Raw genomic sequence first — 23637 nt, 5'->3', positions numbered from 1 at the left:
AGAGCTTTGGGCTAGAAGGGACCTTCACACCCAGGCAGTGCCACCCCCAGACTGTCACCGGGCATTGGGCTGGGCTCTGAGCTCGTCCCCTTTTGGGACAAAAACAACAATCCAGGTGGGGCAGCTCCCCCAAGCCCAGCTGGCAGGTGCTGCTGGGGGTCCCTGGGCAGGTTTTGGGGTCGGTGCTGTTTCCTACCAGCTTTGGGGGTTACAGCACACAGGTGACAAACCCAGCCCGAATTCGGCACAAAAAGGGACAAACGGTGGGACGGAGGCACCAAAAAGGGACAAACTGTGGGATGGAGGCACCGCTGCTGCCCAGCTGCCTTCATGGATTCATTTCCTGGGAAAAGAAAGGAATCCTCGGGACCAAGGTCCCCAGAATCAGTGACACTGCTGTGACAGCTCACGCAGGGGCTGGGTTTGGGGTGAGGCTCCATCCTGCCCAAAATCCTGCCCCCGTGCACCCCAGGAGCTGAGCGAAACAAAATGCAGAAAACCCCAGAGCCAGCACATGGCAAGAGCATTTTCTCACAGCTGGGAATGGTGGGATGCCACTGGAACAGAGCGAATATTCCCAAGGAACACAAGGACACAGCCCCCACACCCCTCCTCCTTCCGAGTCACCTCGGCCTGCTTCTCTCATGGAACAGCTTCTGCTCTCTCTAAGAGTTGTTCTCTTTCCATTTTAAATTATTTTAATTCCTGAATATTTTTTTATTTTTGTTTCTCAAATCTGAACTAGCGCTACACCTTCCACATCCAAACTATGTTGAAGCTTTTATTATTTCAATACTATGACAAAAAACACGGTTCACACTAAAATAGTCACGCACCCACAGTGCACAAGCTTGCAGATCTAAAGTAGAATTTAAAAAAAAAAAAAAAAAAAGGGAAAATAAAATAAAATAAAAATTAAAAAAAAAAAGTAAATAATACCCAAAACCCCAACAGGAAGAATATCTCTATACAATGGGCTGGTCTCTCCCTACACTCCTCTGCCTTCCTTCTGCTCAAAGCTCCTTTTCACCCCCAAATCTCAGTGTTGCTCCACAATTCCTGATAAAAAATCCCATTAATCATCTCCCCAACCCCAAATGTCAGTGTTGCTCCACAATTCCTGGTAACGAATCCCATTAATCAGCTCCCCCACCCCAAATCTCAGTGTTGCTCCACGATTCCTGGTAATAAATCCCATTGATCAGCTCCCCTCCATCCATAATTTGATTTTTTCCATAATTTAATTTTCTCAGCCCTTGCCCAGCTCTGCAGGATGCCCAGGATATCCCACGAGGGTCCCAGGGAGCTCCTGCTGGAGCTGCACCTGCAGGAAGGGTCTGGAACCTGCCCAGCATCTTTGGGGGGGAAAAAAAATTTGTTCCTGGGCTTTAGTTTTAGGGTCAGAGGACATGGTATTTACAGAAATTGGGATTTACTGAAATCGGGATTTTCTGAAATTGTTGTTTACTGAAAATGGTGTTTACTGAAACTGTTATTTTCTGGAACTGGAATTTGCTGAAATTGGAATTTACTGGAATTGGGATTTTCTGAAATGGATATTTTCTGAAACTGGTATTTTCCAAAACTGGAATTTTCTGAAATTGGTGTTTACTGAAACTGATATTTGCCAAAACTGGAATTTTCTGATCTTGGAATCTGCTGAAATTGGAATTTCCTGAAATTGTTATTTTCTAAAATTGGTGTTTACTGAAACTGATCTTTGCCAAAAGTGGAATTTGCCAAAACTGGAATTTGCCGAAACTGGAATTTGCCGAAACTGGTAATTTCTGAAATTGGTGTTTACTGACACTGATACTTCCCGAAACGGGAACTGCTGAAATTGGGATTTCCTGCAATGGGGATTTCCTGCACCTGGAATTCTCTGCCACAATCAGCATTGGATTTGCTCACACACCCGAGGCAGACCAGCCCAAACTGTCCGACCTCCCTGGTGCTCCTCAGAGCTCGGGAGGGCTCCGTGAAGGAAAGGGATTGAGAATGTCCCAAAAAAGCAGAGATGAGATTTCTCTTATGCAGTCAGGCCCAGGCCCAGCGAGGGACTCCAAACTAAATTTAAGCCCAGAAGGATTTTCTCCAGCACCCCCCTCACCCCAAAATTTGGGGGTTGGTTGCTGGAGAAAGCCCTTGACTGGTGGCAACTGGTTTGAACACCCCCACCCCCCAAAAAAACCCCAAACCGAACCCCAGCATCGCTTTTTTCTTCTTACTCCAGTAAGAAATAATAATAATAATAATAACAATAATAATAATAATAACAATAATTAAGAAAAGAGAAAAGGGGAAACGACTACTGTAAACATCCATGGTTGAAAATGTCTCCCTTTGCAAAGCAAGCATGCTGCTACCCTAGTGTCTACAGGACTGGATTGACTGAAAAACCCAAAAAAAAAAAAAGAAAAAGAAAAAGAAAAAAGAAAAGAAAAAGGCAGCTATTTTACACATCCATTTCAACACAACAAAAGTTAAAAAAATATCTGTCAATTGTAAACACTGGAAAGAACCAAAGTTGGCCAAAACAAAAAAAAACAACAGAAAAATTTGAGCGTAAAATTGGAAAAGAAATGTAGAGTCTGAATACTGCAAATTGAAATACATCCCCCAAAGCTGCAATTTTGGCATTCTTCCTAAAAAATAGATAATAATAATAATAATAATAAACCCCAAATAAAGGTCTAACGTGGCGAGCAGGATTCAGTCACAAAGAGCTCGAGACACTTTGCATACTGACCAGATACAAGGTGAACAGAAATGATAACTTATTTATGAGGCTTTACATATTTCAAACTCGACTGAAAAGTATAAAAATAAATTGTGGACTTTGTTCTTTAAGCACCAGCTGTGCCCAGCAGCACAGTGGTTATCTCTGCTATACTAACAAAGGAAACAACAGGGTCTCTTTTCTTTTTTTTTTTTTGTCTTTTTTGTGATTTTTTTTTTGTCTAGGACTGCTTGATTTTGAGCTTCCCAACCACACTGCAACCAAGCATTGCAGTGTTTGCTTGTTTGGATATACACAGGGCCAGCTGAGCCCTGATTTGGTGATGGGTTTAACCCTGTTTTTAACATGTTTTACTTTTTAAAAGCAAGTGCACAACTAATAGAACCTTCCTAGAAATCTCAACGAAAGCAAAAAACAGAAATCAAAACAAAACAAAAAAAAAATAACAAGCCAAAACCAAAAAGAAAAAAAAATAGAAAAGGAAAACAGAGACATTCCCTCCCTCCCCCCATTTATGCATTTTTTTCTGGTTTGTTTGTTTGTTTTTGTTTTAAAAAAAGGCAACAGACACTAGAGGAATGAGATGGGTGTGTGGGTTGTGATTTCAATGCTCGGGTGAAGGTTTCCGCCGTCCCCTCTGCCGGTGCTGATCATGCTTTGCTCTCGCTCTCGTTTGTTTGTGTGGCTTCGTTGGGCACCGTCTTCACCTCTGCCGGGGGGCTCTTGCTGTCCTGCACGGCGCCTTTGTCCTCTGCTGGCATTTTCCTGGGGAGAAGCACCACAAGGACAGGGTTTAGAGGCACGGACAGGCAGCCTGGGCTGAGACAGCCCCAGGGAAAGAGTGCTGGGCTGGGAACGGATCTCTGGGAGAACAAAACCAGCATTTCCCGAGGCAGAACTAAGAACCGAGCTCAGCTCCCACACCCTGCTTCATTTAGGTCTACGCTAACTTCTTTTGGCTTTTCCTGCCCTGGCCTGGCTCAGGGCTCAGCTGCAGCGCTGCAAAAAGGAGCAGCAAGGAAACCTGGCACAGCTGCAGAAGGATTTGGCTTCAGCACCCCAACTCCCTGACAATCTAGCAGCAATCCCATTTCTTGGTGTTCTTATGGGAAGGCAGTCCTGAAATCCCCGGGCTGCTTCAGAAAGGGGAACACAGAAGACAGGAATTCTGCCACAGATGTTTTCACAGCCCAGAGGTGACAACTGGCAGCCCGGGCAGAGTCCAACATCTGCAGCACAGCTGGGACCCTCCCCCAGCCCCCAGCTGCTGTTCTCTCTCTCCTGCCCAGCTCAGGGTGCTCCCCCCTCTCTCAGCCAGGCTCATTCTGCTCCTGCCTCCTCCCTGCCAACCTGAGGACAACTCCAGAGGTTCCAGTGCTGTCACCCTCCCACAGGGCACTGCTTGCTGCCCAGCCTGACCCCGAGTGAGCCCTGAGGCTCCTCTGACCTGCAGGAGATGGGATTTGGGGGCTGTGCTCACTGAGCACTGTGAGGAGAGCTCTCTGCACCAAACTGGGCTATTTCTGCTCTTGCTTATGAAGGAATAACCCAGGACAGACAAAGTTGCCCAAGAGCCTGAAGAACAACACATCCCTGATCGATTCCCAGCTTCCCTTCCTCTGCCCCCCCGGCACTACTCCTGCTCTCCTCCTGGCACCTTCCAGGCCAAGCCCCGTGGGCTCTCAGGGGAGTTGGTGGGCTAAGGGAACAGCGAGATTAGTCAAGAGAACACCCAACAGAGGACACAGCACGAGCACCAGGGCACGAGGGACACAGCACACAACCAACACAAGAGTAAAGGTGGCCGTACTCGGTCTTTGCAGGGGCAGAGCTGTCTGCAGCCGGCTCGGGGGCTTGCCCACCAGCCCCGCTGGCAGCAGGAGGAGTAGCAGTGCCAAGAGCTGCAAAAACATCCTTGGCAAGGTCAATGTCTGGTGGCTTGAAGGTCCCTTCGTCCATTTTAAAGTCCTCGTTCTGCGAGGGGTTGGCGGCGCTGCCCGAGGCAGCCTCGCTCTTGGCGTTGCTCGGGTTCTTGGGGGTCTCTGCTGGGCTCTTCGCCGTGCTGGGCTGCACGGGCTCCTTCTCGGGGCTCTTGGCCACCTCCTGCTTGGGCTCTGAGGGAGCCGCAGGGCTCGTCAGGCCGGCAGGGCTGGGGGCGGCCGCCTTGCTCCCGGCGGTGGCGGCGTCGGCCACAGGGCTGAGCACGGCCTGCCCCGGCAGGACGCTGGACGATAAATTACTGGTGGCCGGAGCAGAGCTGGGGGTGTCGCTGAGATCAACAAGAGGGGCCACTCTGGGGGTGGAGGAGGGTGGTGGCGACGCCGCCGAGGCGGCGGCCGCGCCTTTGGCCGGGGTGGCCTGGCCGGAGCCGGCGGCGCTGGCGTCGGGAGCGGCCGCGGCCGGCGGGGCAATGCTGGAGGTCAGCGTGGTGGTCTCGCTGGTGGGGCTGTTCTGGGCAGTGGCAAAGGTTTCAGTGATAGTGTCAGAGTTAGTGGTGCCCGTGGTGACAGAAGGCAGCATGTCCTCCACGGTGGCCGCGGTGTCGGCGGGGTGCCTGCGAGGGGGACACGGGGACGAGAGAGAGAGAGAGAGGAGAAAGAGAGAGAAAGAGAGACAATGAAGGCCCGAAACGACAGCAGGGAGAGGGGGCAGAGAGGGAGAGTGAGGACAGCACACACACGTGACATGGAGAGGGACTCAGGAGCAGAGACGTGCAGAGGTCACACATGCAAAGGGAGCGGGGCTGGGATGGCTGAGGAGGAGAAAAAAGCCAAGAGGACGTGACCTGCAGGAATGGCAGGAATGGAGTGCTTGGGCTGAGGCAAATGGGATCCTGCCAGCTTGCAGAGACTCTTCTCCCCTAAACTCCCCTGTCAGCCTGTCTCTGCTGACCTCTCCAGGCAGCTCTGCCACCCCCCGAGCCTGCAGCCCCGTGCCACCTGCCACCAGCACAGCACGGTCCCAGCTGGGACCCTGGCTCCGGCCCCTCTCCTCGTCCTGTCCTGCTGCTGCAGGTCTGTCGGAGGGCCTGCACAGCCCCCTCACACCTCAACTCTGTTCTCGCACACCAACGCACACTCGGGCCCCGTCCAGCCCTCAGCTCTCTCAGAACGCTCAGCCCTGCTGTGACTCCACATCCAGGGCAGCTCCTGGGGAGGATCTCTCCCTCCCCATGGCTTCGGGCTCTCAGCCAGCACTGCTGGGACAGGGCTCGCTGCCAGCTGGGGCTGCTTCTGCTCGGGATCCTTTGCAGCGAGCCCGGACTGTGCTGGATCTCCACAGGGCCCAGAGCCCTTCAGGAAACACTGCTTCCTTCCCCTTTCCCTTCCAGTGCTGGGAACAGCAACCACTGAAGCTTGAGAGGAGGCACTGCCTCACTGGCACGTGGAGATTTTACCTTTCTTCCTCTCTTCCTGCCCTAACTGGTGTTCCTGAGGGATTAGGGCAGCTGAGGGCAATGCAGTGACCCTGTGCTAGGGCTGCCTAAGGCCACATACTCTGGCTCTGTCAGCGGGGTGGTCTCGTTGGGCTCCGTGTGCTTCCCCCCATCGTGGTTGGGGGTCCTCTCCTCCTCTGTCCGCACCTCCACGATGGGCTCCTTGGACTCGTCCTTCCTGCAACGAGGGAATGGCATGGGGAGTGATGGCTGCTCCTGCACAGACAGCCTGCACACGGCCAGGGTGGCACACGGCCATGGGGCTGGCACGGAGCGCTCCCGGGGTCACTTCCTTCCATCCAGGACCTGGACAGAGCTCCGGGTGCTGCCCAGCGCTGGGGTGACTGGGGTGGCCAGAACTGGGGTGTCCGGAATTGGGGTGACTGGGGTATCCAGCACTGTTGATGACCGGGGTGCCCAGAACTGGGGTGACCAGCACTGGGGTGATCAGCACTGGGATTACTGGGGTCCCCAGAATTGGGGTGCCCAGCACTGGGGATGACCGGGGTGCCCAGAACTGGGGTGACCAGCACTGACATGCCCAGAACTGGGGTGTCCACCACTGGGGTGCCCAGCACTGGGGTAATTGGGATGTCCAGAACTGGTGTGATCAACACTGGGGTGACTGGGATGTCCAGAACTGGGATGTCCAGCACTGGGATGTCCAGAACTGGGGTGCCCAGCACTGGGGTGACTGGGATGTCCAGTACTGGGATGATTGGGGTGTCCAGCACTGGGATATCCAGCACTAGGGTGACTGGGATGTCCAGAATTGGGGTGACTGAGATGTCCAGCACTGGGATGTCCAGATCTGGGGTGCCCAGCACTGAGGCCACCTATTTGTTGGCTACCAACACAAGGAGACAAAACCCCCAGAGGAACAACTCCAAAACCCTTCCTGCAAGCCCGAACAGAGCGGCAGCCCCCTCCCCACAGAGCTGAGGGTCCCTCCTCGCTGGGGCAGCTCCTTTGCTGCCAGGGGGGCACAGAGGGGGGTCTGGGGCAGTACTCACGAGAAGGCTGCCTTGCCCTCCTCCATGTCCTTGCCCTTGGCCCCCGGGCCGGACTTGCCGCACAGGTTGACGGCGATGCACATCAGCAGCCCACACTTGTTCAGGAAGTAGCAGGTGACGTCCACGGCCACCAGCAGCGCCACGAAGACCACCACGAGGATGCCAATGATGGCAGCAGTGCCCAGGCCCGCGGCAGGGCTAGTGCTGGCTTCAGAGACAGAGGGAGAGAAGAAGAGAAGGCGTTCGGGTTAAAATTTGGGGCTTCAGGGCTCAAGATTTGGCTGCACTTAGGTTGCTTTTTTACAAGTCCACCCTCTGCACCCTGTGCAACAACCAGTGCTTCATCCTACAGGCAACCTGCCTGAAAGGATGGCCCTGCTGGGGCTTGTCCCATCCCTGCTGGGGGAAGCAAACAGCAGAACCCCTGCTGTGCACACAGGGCAGGGCTCCTGCTTCCCTCCTTCTCCTCCTCCTCCTCAAGAGGAAGGTCCAGCGTGGCCCTGGCATGGCCCAGGCTTGGCCCAAGGAGCAGTGGAAGCAAAGGCCAGGCTCTGCAGCAGGGTTTTTCCTGGTGGGATATGAATCCCTGGGTGATGCTCAGTGCTGGTGAGCCCCCGAGGGGGTAAAACTGAGTTCAAGCCCTGCCTGGAGCTCAGGTGGGACCCAGCTCTGCAGAACCTGCTCGTGGCTCCCCAGACTCTCACCACCCCAGCCCGTGGAGCCCCAAATCCCTGGGATCTTTGCTCTGCAGAACCCCTTGATGCCCCACTCAGACCCTTCCCAGGACTCCAGACAGAGCCACAGCCTCTGCCACGCATTTGGCTGGTTAAAAACAGGAGGCAGAGAGGTGTTGTTTCATTTTGTGACCCCGAGATGGACCAAGGAATGAAGCTTCCAGCAGGACAAGTGCAGAAAAGCCACTGTGAGGCACCCAAGTGGCACTGGCATCACAAGCCCAGCCCCTGGCGAGCAGAACATTGTCCCACATGGTGATGTGAATTCACCACCCTCTGGAGCCTGCAGGGAGTCGGGAGGGCAGGGATTTCCCCCTCTGGGTGTGTTCAGGACCCTCGGGTGGATGGTTCAATAACTGAGGTGCTCCTGGAGCTGCGTCACGCTCCCCATCCAGAACCCCTCTGTGGGCAGGAGCTCCTGAGGGGAGCATCGCGGGATCAGACCTCCCTCCAGAGCTGGAATATTCCCCTCCTGGAAAACTCCACTCACACCAGAGTGCTGCTCTTTGCCTCCTCTCCCCCTGCAGCTTTTCCCGGAGCTGTCACCCCCCAGATCCCAGCTGTGACAGGCACAGACCCCCGTGCTCCCCCAGAGCAGGTACCAACCTCCCCCCGTGCTCTCCCCTGCAGCCCTGCCCTGCTCCTGTGCCCCGGGAGGAGGAGGAGGATGGAGCTGGGGGAACCAGGGCAGCCTGCAGAGGAACGTCCCTGTTCTTGTGCTATTCTGAGATGTCACACCTCAGACAAGGAAACTGGGCCAAGGTAACTGCCTGCAGTTTGGGTCTCGAGGCTGGGAAGGGAGCCCTGCAATCTGCAGGAATTTTTGAACCTTCTCCATTAGTTGTGGTTTCATCAATTCTAACTCATGGCATGGTTTGATATCCCAAACTTTCCAGGGACTGGCAGTGAGGAAACATAATACAAAAATCTTCCATGACCCTATGGACTTGGGAGGCTCTTGGTTCTGCCCTTCCTTTTCCTTGTAAAGAAATTTTGCTGCTCCTACAAAATGCAGGAATCATAGTGGAGATTATTCTTTTCACAGACTGTCCCATCTGATTAAATTAAATTGATCTCCAAATACTTTGTAGAACCATTATCTCCATCCTGTAGCTGGATTTATGTTGCATTTAATGAAACTAATATTTAGACATCCCTAAAGGCTTTGCTGGGGCCTAAAACAACTCTGTGTACAAAAGAAATGTATAAATAAATGGGCTGTGGAGCAGCTGCTCGCACTGTGTGTATGAAATAAATGCAATAAATTGATTTGGACAATTCTGACCTGATCCACATCCAACCCTTCCATTAATCCCCTTTTGCCATTCTCAGGACTAAGAGGAGTAACATTTCCACCAGTTAAAAAATAAGGAAACACAAACCATTCAAGAACTTCTGGAGTCCTTAATTCTACAGAAGTGAAGAATTTATTAATTACAAATTATGTTTTCCAATGGAAAATGAGCTTCCTGCGAGACTGGCTTTTCTAATCCCCCTCATTTTACAGTGCACAGGAAAACCACCCAGCAGTTTTAATTTCTGTACAAAAACTGCCCTGTCAGAGAGAGCTCAGCTGTGTCTTCCTAGGGGGGTCTCAGCTACACAATGTCCAGGCACAGGCAAAGAGACAAAAAGGATGGAGAGAAAGAAGCAGGTGGGGCTCTGGGCATTTCAAAGGCCCTACAGGATTTGGCAAAAGCAAGAAGAAGGGCCAAACTGAACAAAAATGCACTCTGTGCAGCCAGAACAGCTCTCTGCTCCCAGGTGGAGCTCCCTTTGCAGGAGGTTTCACAGGGCTGCTCCCTCAGACACTGCCCAGCCCACCCTGGGGACGAGGACCCTGCCCTGCCAGCGTGCCCAGCTCTGCCAGGGACAGAAATCCAGGTCCCACCCCTGGCAGTGAGCTCCCAGCAGCCTGGGGAGCTGGGCTGGGGCAGGGAATGGCATTTCCCAGAGCTGCCTTGTGGCATCCCAGCTCTGCTGGTTCCCTGGGCCTGACTCCGAGTATCAGGGAATCACCAAACCCCAGAATGGTCTGGGGTGGAAGGGACCTTAAATCCCGTCCATCCCACCCCCTGCCACATCCAGGGACACCTTCCACTGTCCCAGGCTGCTCCAAACCCATCCAGCCTGGCCTTGGGCACTGCCAGGAACAACCACGGCTGCTCTGGGAATTCCAGCCCTCTGGGAATTCCATCCCAGCCCCTCTGCACCTTCACAAGGAAGATTTCCTTCCCAAGATCCCACCTAGCCCTGCCCTCTGGCCGTTTGAAGCCATTCTCCCCATTCCTGTGCCCCCATCCCCTGGAAATAATCTCTCTCCCCTTTTTCTGCCAGCTCCTGCAAGGGGCACTTAGCTCACCCCAAAGCTTCTCCCCTCCAGGCTGAACACAGCGTGACACCAAAATCCTCTTCCCTGGAGTGAATCACATCCCTGCTCCCACTGCCCACCCCACCCCAGCAGCTCCAAGAGCCAGGAGAAGCTGTTTGTAAAACCTTTTAGATCAAACCTTCTTTTTATCCCCCAGAACCTTGGAGGTGCAGACACCTGCAGCTGCTCCTGGAGGAGCAGGATGCTCCCAAACCTTCCTGCCCATGAAAACAGCCAAACACTGCTCTGAGAAACAGCTCTGAGAATGTGGAGAGGCTTCAACAAACTGTGGGAATCCTGCAAGGCTCTGCAGCCCTTCACACACACACAGGAACTGCAGGTGCCTGTGGCATGGAAATCCCAGAGTCTGAGCATCTTCTGCTTCCAGACCTCAATCTCTGCCTCTTCTCTGAGCTGGCTTTTCTAAAAACTCTATTTAATGTCATTTTACTCACATCACACGGAGACCCTGAACATGAGACCTCAAGGGCCTGGCAGATCTCTGATACAACTCGCTGCAGATCTGTGTTACCAACCTGCACAAATCAGTGCTAAAAGCCCCAGTCACGCTCCTTATTTTAACCAAGAGAAAGCAAGAAGCACTTTCTGCCTGTGTTCCATGCTGGCTGGGCTCCTGATTGCTGTGGAGTTTGGGATCTCAGCCACGTGAAGATGTCTCAGCTGCTTGCCAGGGCTGTGGCACAGAGGATCCTGCCCTGGCCTGAGCCCCTCTCCTGGGACGGAGCCCCCTCCCCACAATTGCTGCTCTCTCCACACCAAGCACGCCAAGTTACAGAGATCATTTCAGTAACTGTGATTTTGGTGAGAAACAGCTCAGCCTCAGGTAGGGACCTGCCTCTGTGGGTAAGGGGAAACCCACAAAAAGCTGATCCCCGCTCTACAATGAGCTCAATTAATCCAGTTAGGGGGGAAGTCACACCAGTTTTTAGTATCAGGGTTATTTTGCTGCACTTCAGCAAACTCCAAAGCTCTAACAAAGTGTCTACACTCTACAACACTGGAAATGAGGGGGTTTTGTAAAAAAAAACAAAAGGAAACCCACAGGCTTTTGTGTGTGACACCTGCCCCAAGTTTGCATTTACAACCCAGAGAGAAAAGTTCCCAACTCCTGAAGAACGAGGTCTGAACCAACACAGCAGAGCAGAAAAGGCAGAGTCAGACACGAGTGAGGGCAGGAGTTTGTTTGTCCCTCTGAGAATTCTGTCAGGAAGGTGAACCCCACCCTGCTGAGAGGGTTTGACACATTCTGGGCAGACAATTCAAGGGAGAGAACCTTGATTTTAGGAGAGCATCAGGGCGGATGGATTTCCTATCCCAGTGGATTTCCTATCCCAACGGATTCATTGGGGTTGTTGTGTCGGGTTTTTTGTGTTTTTTTTTTTTTTTTTGGGTGGGGAATAATAGTTCTTTTTCCAAAGAAGCAACACAAAAATCATGTGAATTTTGCTCAAGGCAGTTCCCAGGATTTGGTACTCAAGATTCTGCTGCAGCAGTTCAGCCCATGGGTGAATCCTGTCACACACAGTGAACCAGGAGGATTATTAAGGATCAGCAATAACAACTCTGCTGCTCAGCTAACTCGAGCCAAGCTAGGATTTTCTATTAGAACAGCAAGGAAAGGGAACTGTGTGCTAAGCCAGCAGTGGAAATCCAGGGGGTTAGAGAAGCCCTGGCAAGGTGTGTGCCCATGGGCTGTGCCCAGCTCCCCCGTGGGCCAGGAGCAATCTGCACAGGAGGAGAAGAAGGAAAAGCAGCAGTGCCCCCAGTGTGATCCCAGCAGATGTTTATGGCCAGAGCAGCACGGCAGGAAAACCTTCCAGACATTGGAATCCACATGCAAAAGCCCCCAGAGAGATCTGGGTAAGATGGTCTCTGACAAATCTTCTCTTTCTTTTTACAGTCTGTGGGCTTGGGTTTGTGGACGGGGCCTCCTTCTGCGCAAGAGCAGCACCAGATGTGCAGAGAAATCAGTAAAAAGCAGGATCTTAAAGGCTTTCAACATTGCACCTTCCTTTGATGGAAACAGCAATCAAACAACACAAAAAAAAATCTTTCTTTACATCCATTTAAAAGGGCAAATTCATTACAACAAAAAATAAGGTTAAAGAGAAAAAACTTGGCTTAAACCTTTTTTCCTTGTTACAAAATACTGACTCTTTCAAATTAAACATTTTTTAAAGTGTTCTGTGTTTCTTTTTTTTTTTTTTTCTCTGAACTGACACGATCCTCTGAAGCAAAGTTATCTCCTTTCACACCTTGGTGGGAACCCAGGCCTTCCCAAGCAAATATTGCTTTATTTGACTCTTTTTTTTTTTTTTAAGTTTCTAACAGAGCAAAAGCAGAGTCACTGCAGAAAGAAGCAATGAGACAAAGGAGGACGACGTTGATGGACTTCCCAAGGTCGCTGCAGGTGCCAGACAATGGTTCCCAGGAGGGGGGAATATGGTTTAAAACCATAAAAACAAATTTGGTGCATGTGGCAAGCGTGGATGTTCCCCGTGAGATCCAAGGTGACCATGGATGACAGACATAGGAAAAGGAATTGGGGGAAAAGGGAGAGGGGGGGGAGGGAAAGAAAGGAAGAGAGGAAGAAAAAAAGAAAGAAAAAGAGAGAGAGAAAGAGAGAGAAAAATAGATAAAAAAAATTAGGTCATAAATACAGAAAACATAAGAATCAAAGGTTTATTTAATCTCGTAAATTAAAATGGCTCAGGGGTCAAGGAGCAGCACATTCACCACAAAAGGGGCAGAAGCTCAGCAAAGCCCAAAGCTGCAGAGCAGGGTCCAAGGCAGGGGTGGGGTTTGCAAGCAAATGAGATTAAAATGATGGGACAGAAGGGGCTCAGCGAGAGACAGGGAGATGGTGCCTGGAGTCTGAGAGCACAACGCTGCCTTCAGCAGGGAAAAAAGGAAAACAGGGAAAGCTTTGGTGCAGCTGAGAATCCACTTGCCTGTCCAAGCCCTTCCCCAAAGCCTGGATAAAAAATCCACTTTTATCCTGAAGGAGCACCAAGGTCTCAGGAATCCTCTGACTTTGCCATTCACCCTCCCAGCTGCTTGGCAACCACTCCAATGGCAGTGTGATGATTGTTGTTATTATTATTATTATTGTTGTTATTATTACTGAAAATAACACCCTTATCCTTCCAGCCACTCAGGCCTCTGCACAGGTGAGGGGAACAAAAGACTCCACACAATAAATGCACATTTTGCTGCAGGGAATCCCTGGTTGTTGCTGTCAGGCACAGCACAATTCCTGCTACAGCGCTGGCTCTGCCTCCTGCACAGCTCATTCTGAGGTAAAAACACAGAAATGCCACGGGAACAACAAGGAAAGGAAAGGAAAGGAACACACAGAGCCTCTCCCCTGCTGCAGTTTGGCAATAAAACCCGTGGGGCTGCACGGCAGAGCCAAAACCAACCTGGCCCTGGCAATATTCTCCTCAGTGCTTCCAGCCTGGGCACCAGGGAACGCCTTTGGGAGGCCAAAATGACAAAAAACCGGGAGAAAAGAGTGACAAAGCCAGCACTGCACAAAGACACAGCACGTTCTGAGGACCAGCTGAATTCCTGGGGCAACCCTGCACGCCCAAAAACTGCTTTTCCACCTGCAACATTCGGGTGGCAGCCTCAGATCCCAGCTCCTCCTGGGCTTCACACCAAGCTAAGCAAGGAAAAACTTCAGAGAGGCCAGAGAAGTTTCACCTCTGGTAACAAACTGCCTTGCCCCTGTTTTTTAGAGGGTTCTTGCTCATGTTACATGGATTGAAAGGGATCAGAGCGGAAGCGAGGGTTAGAGCTGTTGAAAATGAGAACCACAGAGTGAGATGTTTAGTGAGTTACTGAGGGTCCTTCCACCCAAAATTACGCCATGTTCAAGCAGCCCCGGGCTCTCCTTTGGCCCATCTCCCTCCTCCTCACTGCCAGTCCCACTTTTCCCACTTTTTCACCCATTTCTGTGCTCAACAATAACACCTGCCTCAGCCAAGGGGGACTGCAGCATTCCCACAAGGTCTGAGCTGCTCCCTCCAGCCAGGAAACGGGCTCAGAAGAGCAGAGCAGGGACTGAATTCTTGGGCAAAGACTGAAGGAAACTCTCTGCTTTCAAGGGAAAACATGAGACAGAATGAAATCCTTCAGGACAGGCTGGCAGCACCAACCCTGCCTGTGCAGGGAGGCCTTGACTCAGCATCCCTGTCTTTAACCACCACAGCTTCAATTTACAGCTACTCCAGCCATCCCATCCTCAGGTTCTGCTTGCTTTGTGTGGGTTTCCCCCCTCCTTTTTTAAAAATGTCCACGTGTAGAAAAGAGATCCTAACTGTCCTTCCTACAGATCGCCACAAACTGCTCAGTTCCAGTTTCCCAGCTGAGTTCTGCTTGGCTTTTGCAGTAACTGTAATTGTCATATAAAGCGAGGCATAAGTAATTGTCCTTATCCCTCACTTTATGAGCACACTAGTAAGTATAGTCTGTCTAAAGTTATCCTTTGAGTTATTTATACCTAATCTCCTCCTCAACATTGAATCGTTGCTGTTGGAAAATTACTGTCATTTGGTGATTTGAACTGAAAAATGCTCAGAGAGATTTTTCACTGCCTTCTCATCCAACTGCCAGCAAACTCCTGGTGCCTTTATTCCTCCAGAGACGGACAAGCGGGCAGGAAGGAGATTTGGGCAAAGCATCGCCCTGCAGAGCGGGAGGTTCGGAAGGAGAATTCCAGCCTCTGCTCTCAGAAAGCTTTTCCTACCCCACACAGGGAGCCGACATCCCCTGGGAGCAGCCAGGCAGGGGAGCAGCCCCGCAGTCGTGCCCCAGGGCAGCCCTCCGCCGTGAGAGAAGGGCTACAAGCAAGCGAGGCGGGGCTGGGGCACGGGCAGCGGGCAGCGCCCGGGCAGCAGCGGGCAGCGCCCGGGCACGGCAGCCCTACCTGGGATGGCGGTGGGCTGCGCCGAGGTGCGGAAGGCGTAGTGCGCGGGCTTGGACTTGCCCTGCTGGTTCTCGGCCACCACGTACACCTCGTAGTCCGCGTTCCAGTCCAGAGACTTCAGCATGACGTGGTCGCTGCCCGACGGCAGCCGGATCTCGGGCTTCCACTCCGGCGAGTGCTTCTGCAGGGAGGGCACAGGGCACTGTGACATGTGTGCTTTGCATAGCTCATGCTTATAAAAACAAATATGTTTAAAAATATATATATGTATATAAAATATATATTATATATATTATATACAATTATATTATATTATATATACTATATATAGTATATATACTATATACTATATACTATATACGATATACGATATACGATATACTATATAATATATAATATATAATATATAATATATAATATATAATATATAATATATAATATATAATATATAATATATATTATATCTATAACATATAAAATATATATAATATTTGTTCTTTTTCCATGTCAAACCACACTTATATATATTATATAGAACATATATATTTTTATATATGATATATATGTTATATATATTATATATAACATATAACATATAACATAAACATATATATAATATATATTAGATATTATATATATGTTATATATATTATATATTTTATAGATTATATAGAACATATATTTTTTATATTATATAGAATAAATATTATATATTTTTTATATATGATCTATATTATATATCATATTATATATAACATATATATTATCATATATATTATAGATATTAGATATTATATATGTTATTTATAATATATTTTATATATTATACAGAACATATATTTTATATATTATATAGAATAAATATATATATTTTAATATATTATATATAACATATATATTATTATATGTATTATAGATATTATATATAATATCTAATATATTTTATATGTTATATAGAACATGCTCCTTCACCCATCAGATGTAAACCCCCTGAGTGACAGCGTGGGGCTCAGAGTCAGAGAGAGACGGAGAATTTCTAACCAGTCAGGGAAAGAGTTGGAAAAGAATGTAAACAAGAGGTTGATCCCCTTGCTGTTCATACTGGTCACAGCTAATTCCATTCTGAAATCAATCGAGTTTTACTTACAGCTTTTGGGCACACTTACGGCTTTTGGGCACACTTACGGCTTTTGGGCACACTTACAGCTTTGTACTTGATCAGGTAGTGCCTGATCGGGGAGCCGCCGTCGTCCTGCTTGATCACGTTCACTTTGATGGAGTTGCCGTCTTCTCCTATGTGACCTTCCAGCTTGGGGGCGCTGGGTTCCCCTGCAGCAACGGGGCGTTCAGGGTTATTTGTGGAAAAAAAAAAAAAAAAACCAAAAAAACAGGCATTATAAGGGAAAAGTGCTCATAAAACATCAGAAATACATTATCCGCTGAGGGAATGGGCTGACCCAGACACAGAGGACACCGTGCGTGTCTGAGGTAAGTATTTGCCACACTCAAGGATTTCCAGCATTTAAAACACCACATTTCCATTTTTGCGTCTGCTGGAATGGAGTCAGAGTGAAAGAGATCCCTCTGCCCCAAGAAAATCCCAAAGCAATGAGCAATCCCTTGCTGCTTTTGCTGTAGGAATGCTGTGGAACCCCTGGCACACATCAGGAAGGGCTCAGTGGCTGCTCCTGTGGGATGCCACGTACAGAGCACCACTGAAAAGGACCTTGTGCCTCTCACACAGAGCCAGGTCCACACCCTGAATTTGTTTAGGGCTTTTAGGGTTGCTGGACCACTTAACTGAATGTGGAAACACCTGAACAGAAGCCCAGAGCACATCCCCTCACTCAGCCTGCACTGGTGCAACTCCAGGGGATACTGGAGAGAAATTCAGAGAAACCCCTTCACTCTTCTGCAATAGCCATTTTCAGGGGAAAAAAGCTTTCCTTTCCCAGACTGCAGCCCTGCCACCAGCAGGAAATGGAAATAACCTTTCCTCCTGCAGGGCACGCTGATTTCCAGCTCCCAAACTGCTTTTCCCACCCAACTCCTCAACTCCTCCACGCCACGGCAGGATCCCAGTCCCACCCTGCACCTCTGCTCAAAAAGCCAAATTCAGAAGGTCTGACTGCAGATCTGCACCCCTGGATTTGTGTCCAGCTCCTCATGGACAGCACTGGCACTCCTGAGTGGCCACAGGAAGGTTCATCTCCCAGTCTCCTTCAAAAATTTATTTTCAGAAGGAATCTGAAGCCCTTTCCCCTCCCTCCTCCCTTTCAAACGAAATTTTTGGTGAAACACCAGTGGAAAACTGCAAGACCTGGGCTGGAACTGTGATTTAAGGTGAATTCCATGCTGTTGCACTGTTCCAAGAAGGGAAGCAATCACACTCCAGCAGTGTGGGACACACACATTTGTGTTTAACCACACAGCAACTCCTCTGACGGATGTAAAGAGGCAACGCTCCTTTTTTCCACATTATGTTTTGCTTTTTCAAATCCTTTCCTCTGCTTTTTTTTTCCCCACTGCAAGGCTCCCACACCCCCTGGACGTTCCAGATGTGCATTCCACCCTGGGACAGCTTTCTCAGTGCACGCTGAACATGAAAAGGTGACACAAGTGTGGTTTAAGGCACAGATAAACAGGGAAACTCCATCCTCACCTGGGCACGTTGAACAGAGCAGTTAATGATATTTTTTCCCTCAATCCCAAAAGACAAACACCACCACCAAGCCCCTGCTTTTGGCCGTGGGGCTGCCTGGCAGGAGCAGAATTGTCCTGGCTCATCAGGAAATCCTGGTGCTGTCCCCTGAGCCCCAGGCAGCCCCGGGAGCAGCAGGGGCAGCCCTGGCTCAGCTGGGCTGAATTCTCGGGTTTGTGGCACAAGAGCAGCATCCCCTCAGTCCTTCCCTGCTGCCCCAGGCTCAGAGATAACCAGTGATGAGAACAGAGACCCTCAGGTGCTGAGGGAACACTGCACTTACAGAATCTGACCTTTCATCTGGCACAGCCTGCGTTTTTTAACCAGCGACTGAGCACTGAGACTAACAGGAACATCCTTTGAAAAGATGCTTATTCTTGATTTCAAATGTCAGAGATGCTGCTGCACTTTACACACAGCCATTCCCATGATTAATTACCTGCTCTGCTGAAACTTTTCTTCCTTTTCTTCACTTTGAATTATCTAATTTCTAGCTCCTGATCCACTCCTTCCTCCCCCAATAGTTTAAATTCATTTCAGCTTTGAGAAATGTTTCTCTTCCAAGAAAAGAACTGAAAACCAACAGGTGGAGCAGTGCAAGCCCTGGTAAGGCATAGTTTTCTCTCCAGAAATACATATTTATTTCATTTATCTCAAGCAGGTGGATGCAATCCAGACACAGGGCTGTAAAGTGAAAACTGGGTTAGTGTGTCAAACAGAGGAGGAAGAAATTTAGTGAGAAAAGTTTAGTCCAGCAGAATCAGCAACCCTACAATGAGTGAAAATGTGAGTAGCTGGAGAGAGAAGGTGGTCAGCAGCTCAGAGCAGGACTCATGCTCAGACATGCACGGGGGCTGCAAAGCAGAACAGCACCAGGGGTGCTCCATGCCAGGGCAGAAACCAGCCTGAACCTCCCTCCTCAGAGCCTCCCCAGCCTCTGCCACACGGGAATCCTTCTGGGACCCCAGTGCTGCTGCTGGGCTGGGCTGGGTGAGAGCCAGCAGCCCCACAGAGCCCAGATTTGCTCTGTGTGACCAGCAAATCCTGATCCCAATCCTCCCTGTGCAGGAGGATGCAGGACCTTGTGCTCCCAGTGACGATGCTGAGGGATTGAGGCTGATGCTCCAACTCCCCCCAGGACTCTCAGCCAAGGAGAAAAGGCCCCAGAGGTTTTCAGCTGTGAGAGGAGCAGCCTGTGCTGTGCTGGGACTCCAGGACAGGCCAGCCCTGCAGTGCCAGCTCAGCCATCCCTCCCCTGGGCTCCACATGAACCCAGGGGGAGTCTGAGCAAGGAAATGAGGATTTTTCTCCAGGCTCCCAAAGCTGCTGGTGGCAGGGGAGCTGAGGGCAGTGCTCTGAGTTCAATTTTCACCCACTCCCTGCTAAACCATCAGCACACTGCTGCTGCAGGGGAGCAGGAAATGTTTCCTGGTATCCTCTCAACCCCTTGGTTTCCATTCAGGGCTTCCTTGCCACTGGTCTGTGGATCGCAGAAATTCTTGGTTTTATTGTGTTTTTCAGAGGGTGCCACGAGCACCAGGAGTGGGTGCAACTGGAGGTGGGGAGAAAAGAGCAAATGAAAGGTCACTGAGGTTAAATCCTTGCCCAGCTGGCAGCAAGGAAAGGTCCTGCATCCTCCCTGTGCTCAGAGAGCAAACCTGGAGAATTCTGCAGCAGAGGAATGAGGAAAGGGCTGATTTCTGCAATCTCTGAGCACCATGTAACCAGGACTGGGAAGAGACACAGGGGAGAGGCAAAAACACAGAGAAAAACAGGCTGGGAGCTGGGGGTCACACGGGGGGAGCAAACACCAGCAGCAGGGATAAGGAACACAACCAGAAGGTGCAGAAACGAGACAGGCACGTCTCCCATCCTGCTGGGAGCCCAGCAGAGAGGGAAGAGAGCAGGACAGGGCCCCTCTGTGCATGCACTCATGTGGGAAGGTTACTGGTGTTAGTCCTGTTTGCCTGGCAAAGCCCAGCCTAAATCCTTTCCTGGGGGTGCTCCCAGACAAAAAGGGGATTCCAGAAGTCCTGGATTGTAAAAAGCCAATTCCTCCCTGGTTCTCACAACTCCTCCTTCGTCTGGGGCAGCAGAAGAGCAGGAGCTTCCTTCCCTCCCTCCAACAGCTGAGGCTGTGCTGAGAGCAAAGTGGGAACCTCAGCACTGCAGGAACTGCTCTGCAGCACCCCAGCACTGCAGGAACTGCTCTGCACTGCCCCAGTTCTGCAAGAACTGCTCAGCAGCACCCAACGCTGCAGGAGCCACTCTGCAGCACCCCAGGCACTGCAGGAACTGCTCTGCAGCACCCCAGGCACTGCAGGAACTGCTCTGCAGCACCCCAGGCACTGCAGGAACTGCTCTGCAGCACCCCAGGGCTGCAGGAACTGCTCTGCAGCACCCCAGGCACTGCAGGAACTGCTCTGCAGCACCCCAGGGCTGCAGGAACTGCTCTGTAGCACCCCAGGCACTGCAGGAACTGCTCTGCAGCACCCCAGCACTGCAGGAACTGCTCTGCAGCACCCCAGGGCTGCAGGAGCTGCTCTGCAGCACCCCAGCACTGCAGGAACTGCTCTGCAGCACCCCAGGCACTGCAGGAACTGCTCTGCACCTCCCAGAACTGCAGGAACTGCTCTGCAGCACCCCAGCACTGCAGGAACTGCTCTGCACTGCCCCAGCACTGCAGGAACTGCTCTGCAGCACCCCAGCACTGCAGGAACTGCTCTGCAGCACCCCAGGGCTGCAGGAACTGCTCTGCAGCACCCCAGCTCTGCTGCAGCCTGACTCCATCCCCAGGAAGCTCCTGGCTCACACATTTGCCTCTTGCTTTGCTGCAGCAGCTCCTGGGAGCTGAGCTCGGTTAAAGCCTGGCCAGGGACCTGGCGGGGCTCTGGCAGGAGAAACTCCTCAGCCCCTCTGGGAGAACTCTGCGAGGGCTGGCCCCACCACGGACTCTGTGTGTGCCATTTCACAGGAGTTACACGCAGAGTTTTGTACAGAGAGAGGATTTTAGATCTGCATTTTATAGAGAGGGTGTTTCGTAACACAGCTCTCGTTCTAGCTGCGCTAAAGTTCTACTCGCAATCAAAAAGGAAATGGTTTCTTAAATCAAATTGTGACATACTCCAAATAATCAGATTTCAGAGAATTCAGGATTATTTGGGAAGGCTACTAAACATATACAGTGTGGATGTGTGCACATATCTCAATATAAATGTGTATTTTATAGGGTCAAAATGCTGCTAAAGCAACATTTTGGAGAGAGGCTGCTCCCATTTCGCCCTTATTTCCCATCAAATTCCAGTCTGTGGTTGGTACCACAGACAGGCAGAGGATTTTGGCCTTTGGTGTTCATTCCAGAGGTTTTTTAGCACCTTCCTGGACAGTTCCTTGCCGGACTCTGAGAATGAAGAAGCAAATGACTGAGCCAGGGGATTTTTTTGGGGTTTTTTTTTCCTGTTTTCCCTCCAAGTTTTTTCCAGCTCAACACAGAGGACTCAAGTGGAGTTCTTCCCATGCAGACAGTGACAAGCAACTCCTCCTAAAAGGCTCGGTGGGATTTTTATTTTTTGGAATTTGGAGATCCCGGAGGGGAATCCTCACCCCAAAAATCTAGGCAACCAATCAGAACAAAGTATTTTACCTTCTGTTCACCAGCGAGGACGACATCATCAGCACCATGCAAGCCACATGACAAATTCACATGATACGCACGCACATGAGTTTGGTTGAAAGGAAAGTGGAGGAGGTCACATGGAAAATACAAAAAAATTAAAAAACTGATGTAAACAATGGGCAAGGGAAAAAAATCAACAACAGAATTACAGAGTAAATAAAAATAGGAGCAAAATTAAATTAGCCAGCATATATCAGAAACACTGGGGAGGGGGACAGTAAAACCGCCTGGAAAATAAGAATATTAAACCACAGCAAGCACTGAGTTACGGCCTTGTGTTAGGCACAGCTGCGTCACTGCTTAGTCATACAAAGAACAAAAGGGACAAAATCATTGTGGTGTGTGCCAGGACTGCTGGAGGAATCCACCAAACTGCTGGGAAGAAAAAGGGAATGTTGTTATTCCAAGGCAGCGGAGGTGAAAGGGTCACAACCAGCCCAAAGGAGGACAAACCGCGGCATCCCACGGCGGGGTGTCCTCCCTGTGCAGCACAAAGGTGCCCTGAACAGCCACAACAACAGGAAAACTCTCTGCTCTCTCTGCAGGAGGGCAAACCCTGCCGAGGTGGGCACGGCCAAGGATGCTGGTCCATGCAGGAGCTGCAGGGACGGGCTCGGTGCCCCCAGGGGCTGGGTGGGCACGGGGGGCTCTGCCAGCCAGGACGGGGAATCCATCCCCAGCGGGGCCCAGGGAAGGCAGCAGCTGCTGGGGGAGATGGGGCAGGGCAGGGATGTCGGAACTCCAAATGTCCCTCAGACATTTTTGGATGTTCTGGGCCCAGGTCAGAAGCATTTGAGACCCTGGCAGGCAGCTGGAAACAGCTGGGATTTTGGGTTTGAGCCATGGAATGAGTTACCAACCTTGCAGGAAGAACAAGAAGTTACAAATTTTAGATATTATAGTAGAAGTAGAGGGAAGAATTTTTGAGTGCTGTACAGGGGGGTTTTGGTTTTGTACATGGGGGTCAGAGGGTTTAAGATGGATTTGGGATTTGGGCCTGCCCTGTCCTCCCTCTTTCTCCTTCCTTACCTCCATGTTCTTGGTGATGTTGGCACTCACAGATTGGTTTAGAGTAGAAAATCACCATTTAATATAGGTAATAGGCATTGGGGAAAAACTGTAAACATGTAACACGTAATGTCCCATATAAAAGATAGAAAATCACCATTTAATATAGGTAATAGGCATTGGGGAAAAACTGTACCCATGTCACACGTAATGTACCATATAAAAGACAGCAGCAGCCCTGGGTGGGGGGAGAAGAAGCAGTCGGGGTCAGAGAGGATGTCAGGGTGTGTGTGTGCCTCTGCCTGAGCTGTGAGCAAACCACAGCAGCCCCAGAAGAAAATCTTTTAGATAACTTGTAATAAACTGCCTTGAGACCCAACAACAGAGACTGCTGAGTTTTCTTTGGAAGCTCGGGTTGGAGGAGAGACTTTTCCACCACACAAAACCACCCCTGACCCAGGGTGAGCTCTGGCACAGGAACAGTGGCAGGGAATGAGGAAGGATCAGTGCCAGCACCGAGTCCCAACTCCCTTCCCACATCACTCCAAACCTCACATTTCTCACGCTCGTGCCTCTGCCTCATCCTAATGAGGCTACTCCACGGTGCTCTGGTAGTTCCCTGTTAATTTGATGTATAGAGAATTAAACCCTTAATCTTTTGGGTGCTTGTCTCTGACAAGATTAAGGACAGACCATTACCAGGGAAAAAACTGATAGCACAAAATGTAAAATCCATTTGTTACAGCCAAGCTCTCAATCCATTCTCTTTACCCAGAACTCCGGGCACTGTGAAGGAGAGAGGTTGAAGAGTTGCTGTGAGGTTGCCTGGAAGGAAGATCCCCATCTTCTGGTCAGGAAGAAACCTCTCCCAAACTGTAGCAGACTCAACGTAACCTGAGATTTCAAACCAGGCAAGAGAGGTGGCCTGTCCTCACCAGAGGAGCTTTAGGTAAAGATCAAGGACAGAGGTAGCAGCATAAATAGAATAAAATGGTTTGGGTTGGAAG

The 23637-nt window shown here is 50.4% G+C and overlaps 1 protein-coding gene across 10 annotated transcripts in view; it reads right to left on the bottom strand.

The window, feature by feature from the left end:
• Positions 1-761: 761 nt before the first annotated feature.
• NCAM1 (neural cell adhesion molecule 1) overlaps positions 762-23637 on the bottom strand; it is a 93804-nt gene continuing 70928 nt past the window's right edge. For 4 of the 10 annotated variants that reach the window (XM_021529990.3, XM_021529992.3, XM_077788027.1 and 1 more), the window contains 6 exons: positions 16450-16574; positions 15246-15426; positions 7190-7397; positions 6238-6354; positions 4551-5294; positions 762-3505 (listed from right to left, as the gene is read on the bottom strand). In XM_021529990.3, coding sequence (XP_021385665.2) covers positions 3391-3505; positions 4551-5294; positions 6238-6354; positions 7190-7397; positions 15246-15426; positions 16450-16574 — 1490 coding nt within the window. In that variant the 3' untranslated portion in view covers positions 762-3390. Of the gene's footprint in view, positions 3506-4550; positions 5295-6237; positions 6355-7189; positions 7398-9316; positions 12720-15245; positions 15427-16449; positions 16575-23637 lie in introns of those variants that run through there. The other 6 variants (XM_077788028.1, XM_077788030.1, XM_077788031.1 and 3 more) reach the window with 2 other exon arrangements.

Source organism: Lonchura striata, chromosome 23 (assembly GCF_046129695.1).
Source record: "Lonchura striata isolate bLonStr1 chromosome 23, bLonStr1.mat, whole genome shotgun sequence".
Classification (NCBI taxonomy): Eukaryota; Metazoa; Chordata; class Aves; order Passeriformes; family Estrildidae; genus Lonchura; species Lonchura striata.
Note: the sequence above shows the minus strand (reverse complement) of the source record. Positions and strands in the feature narration are given on the sequence as shown.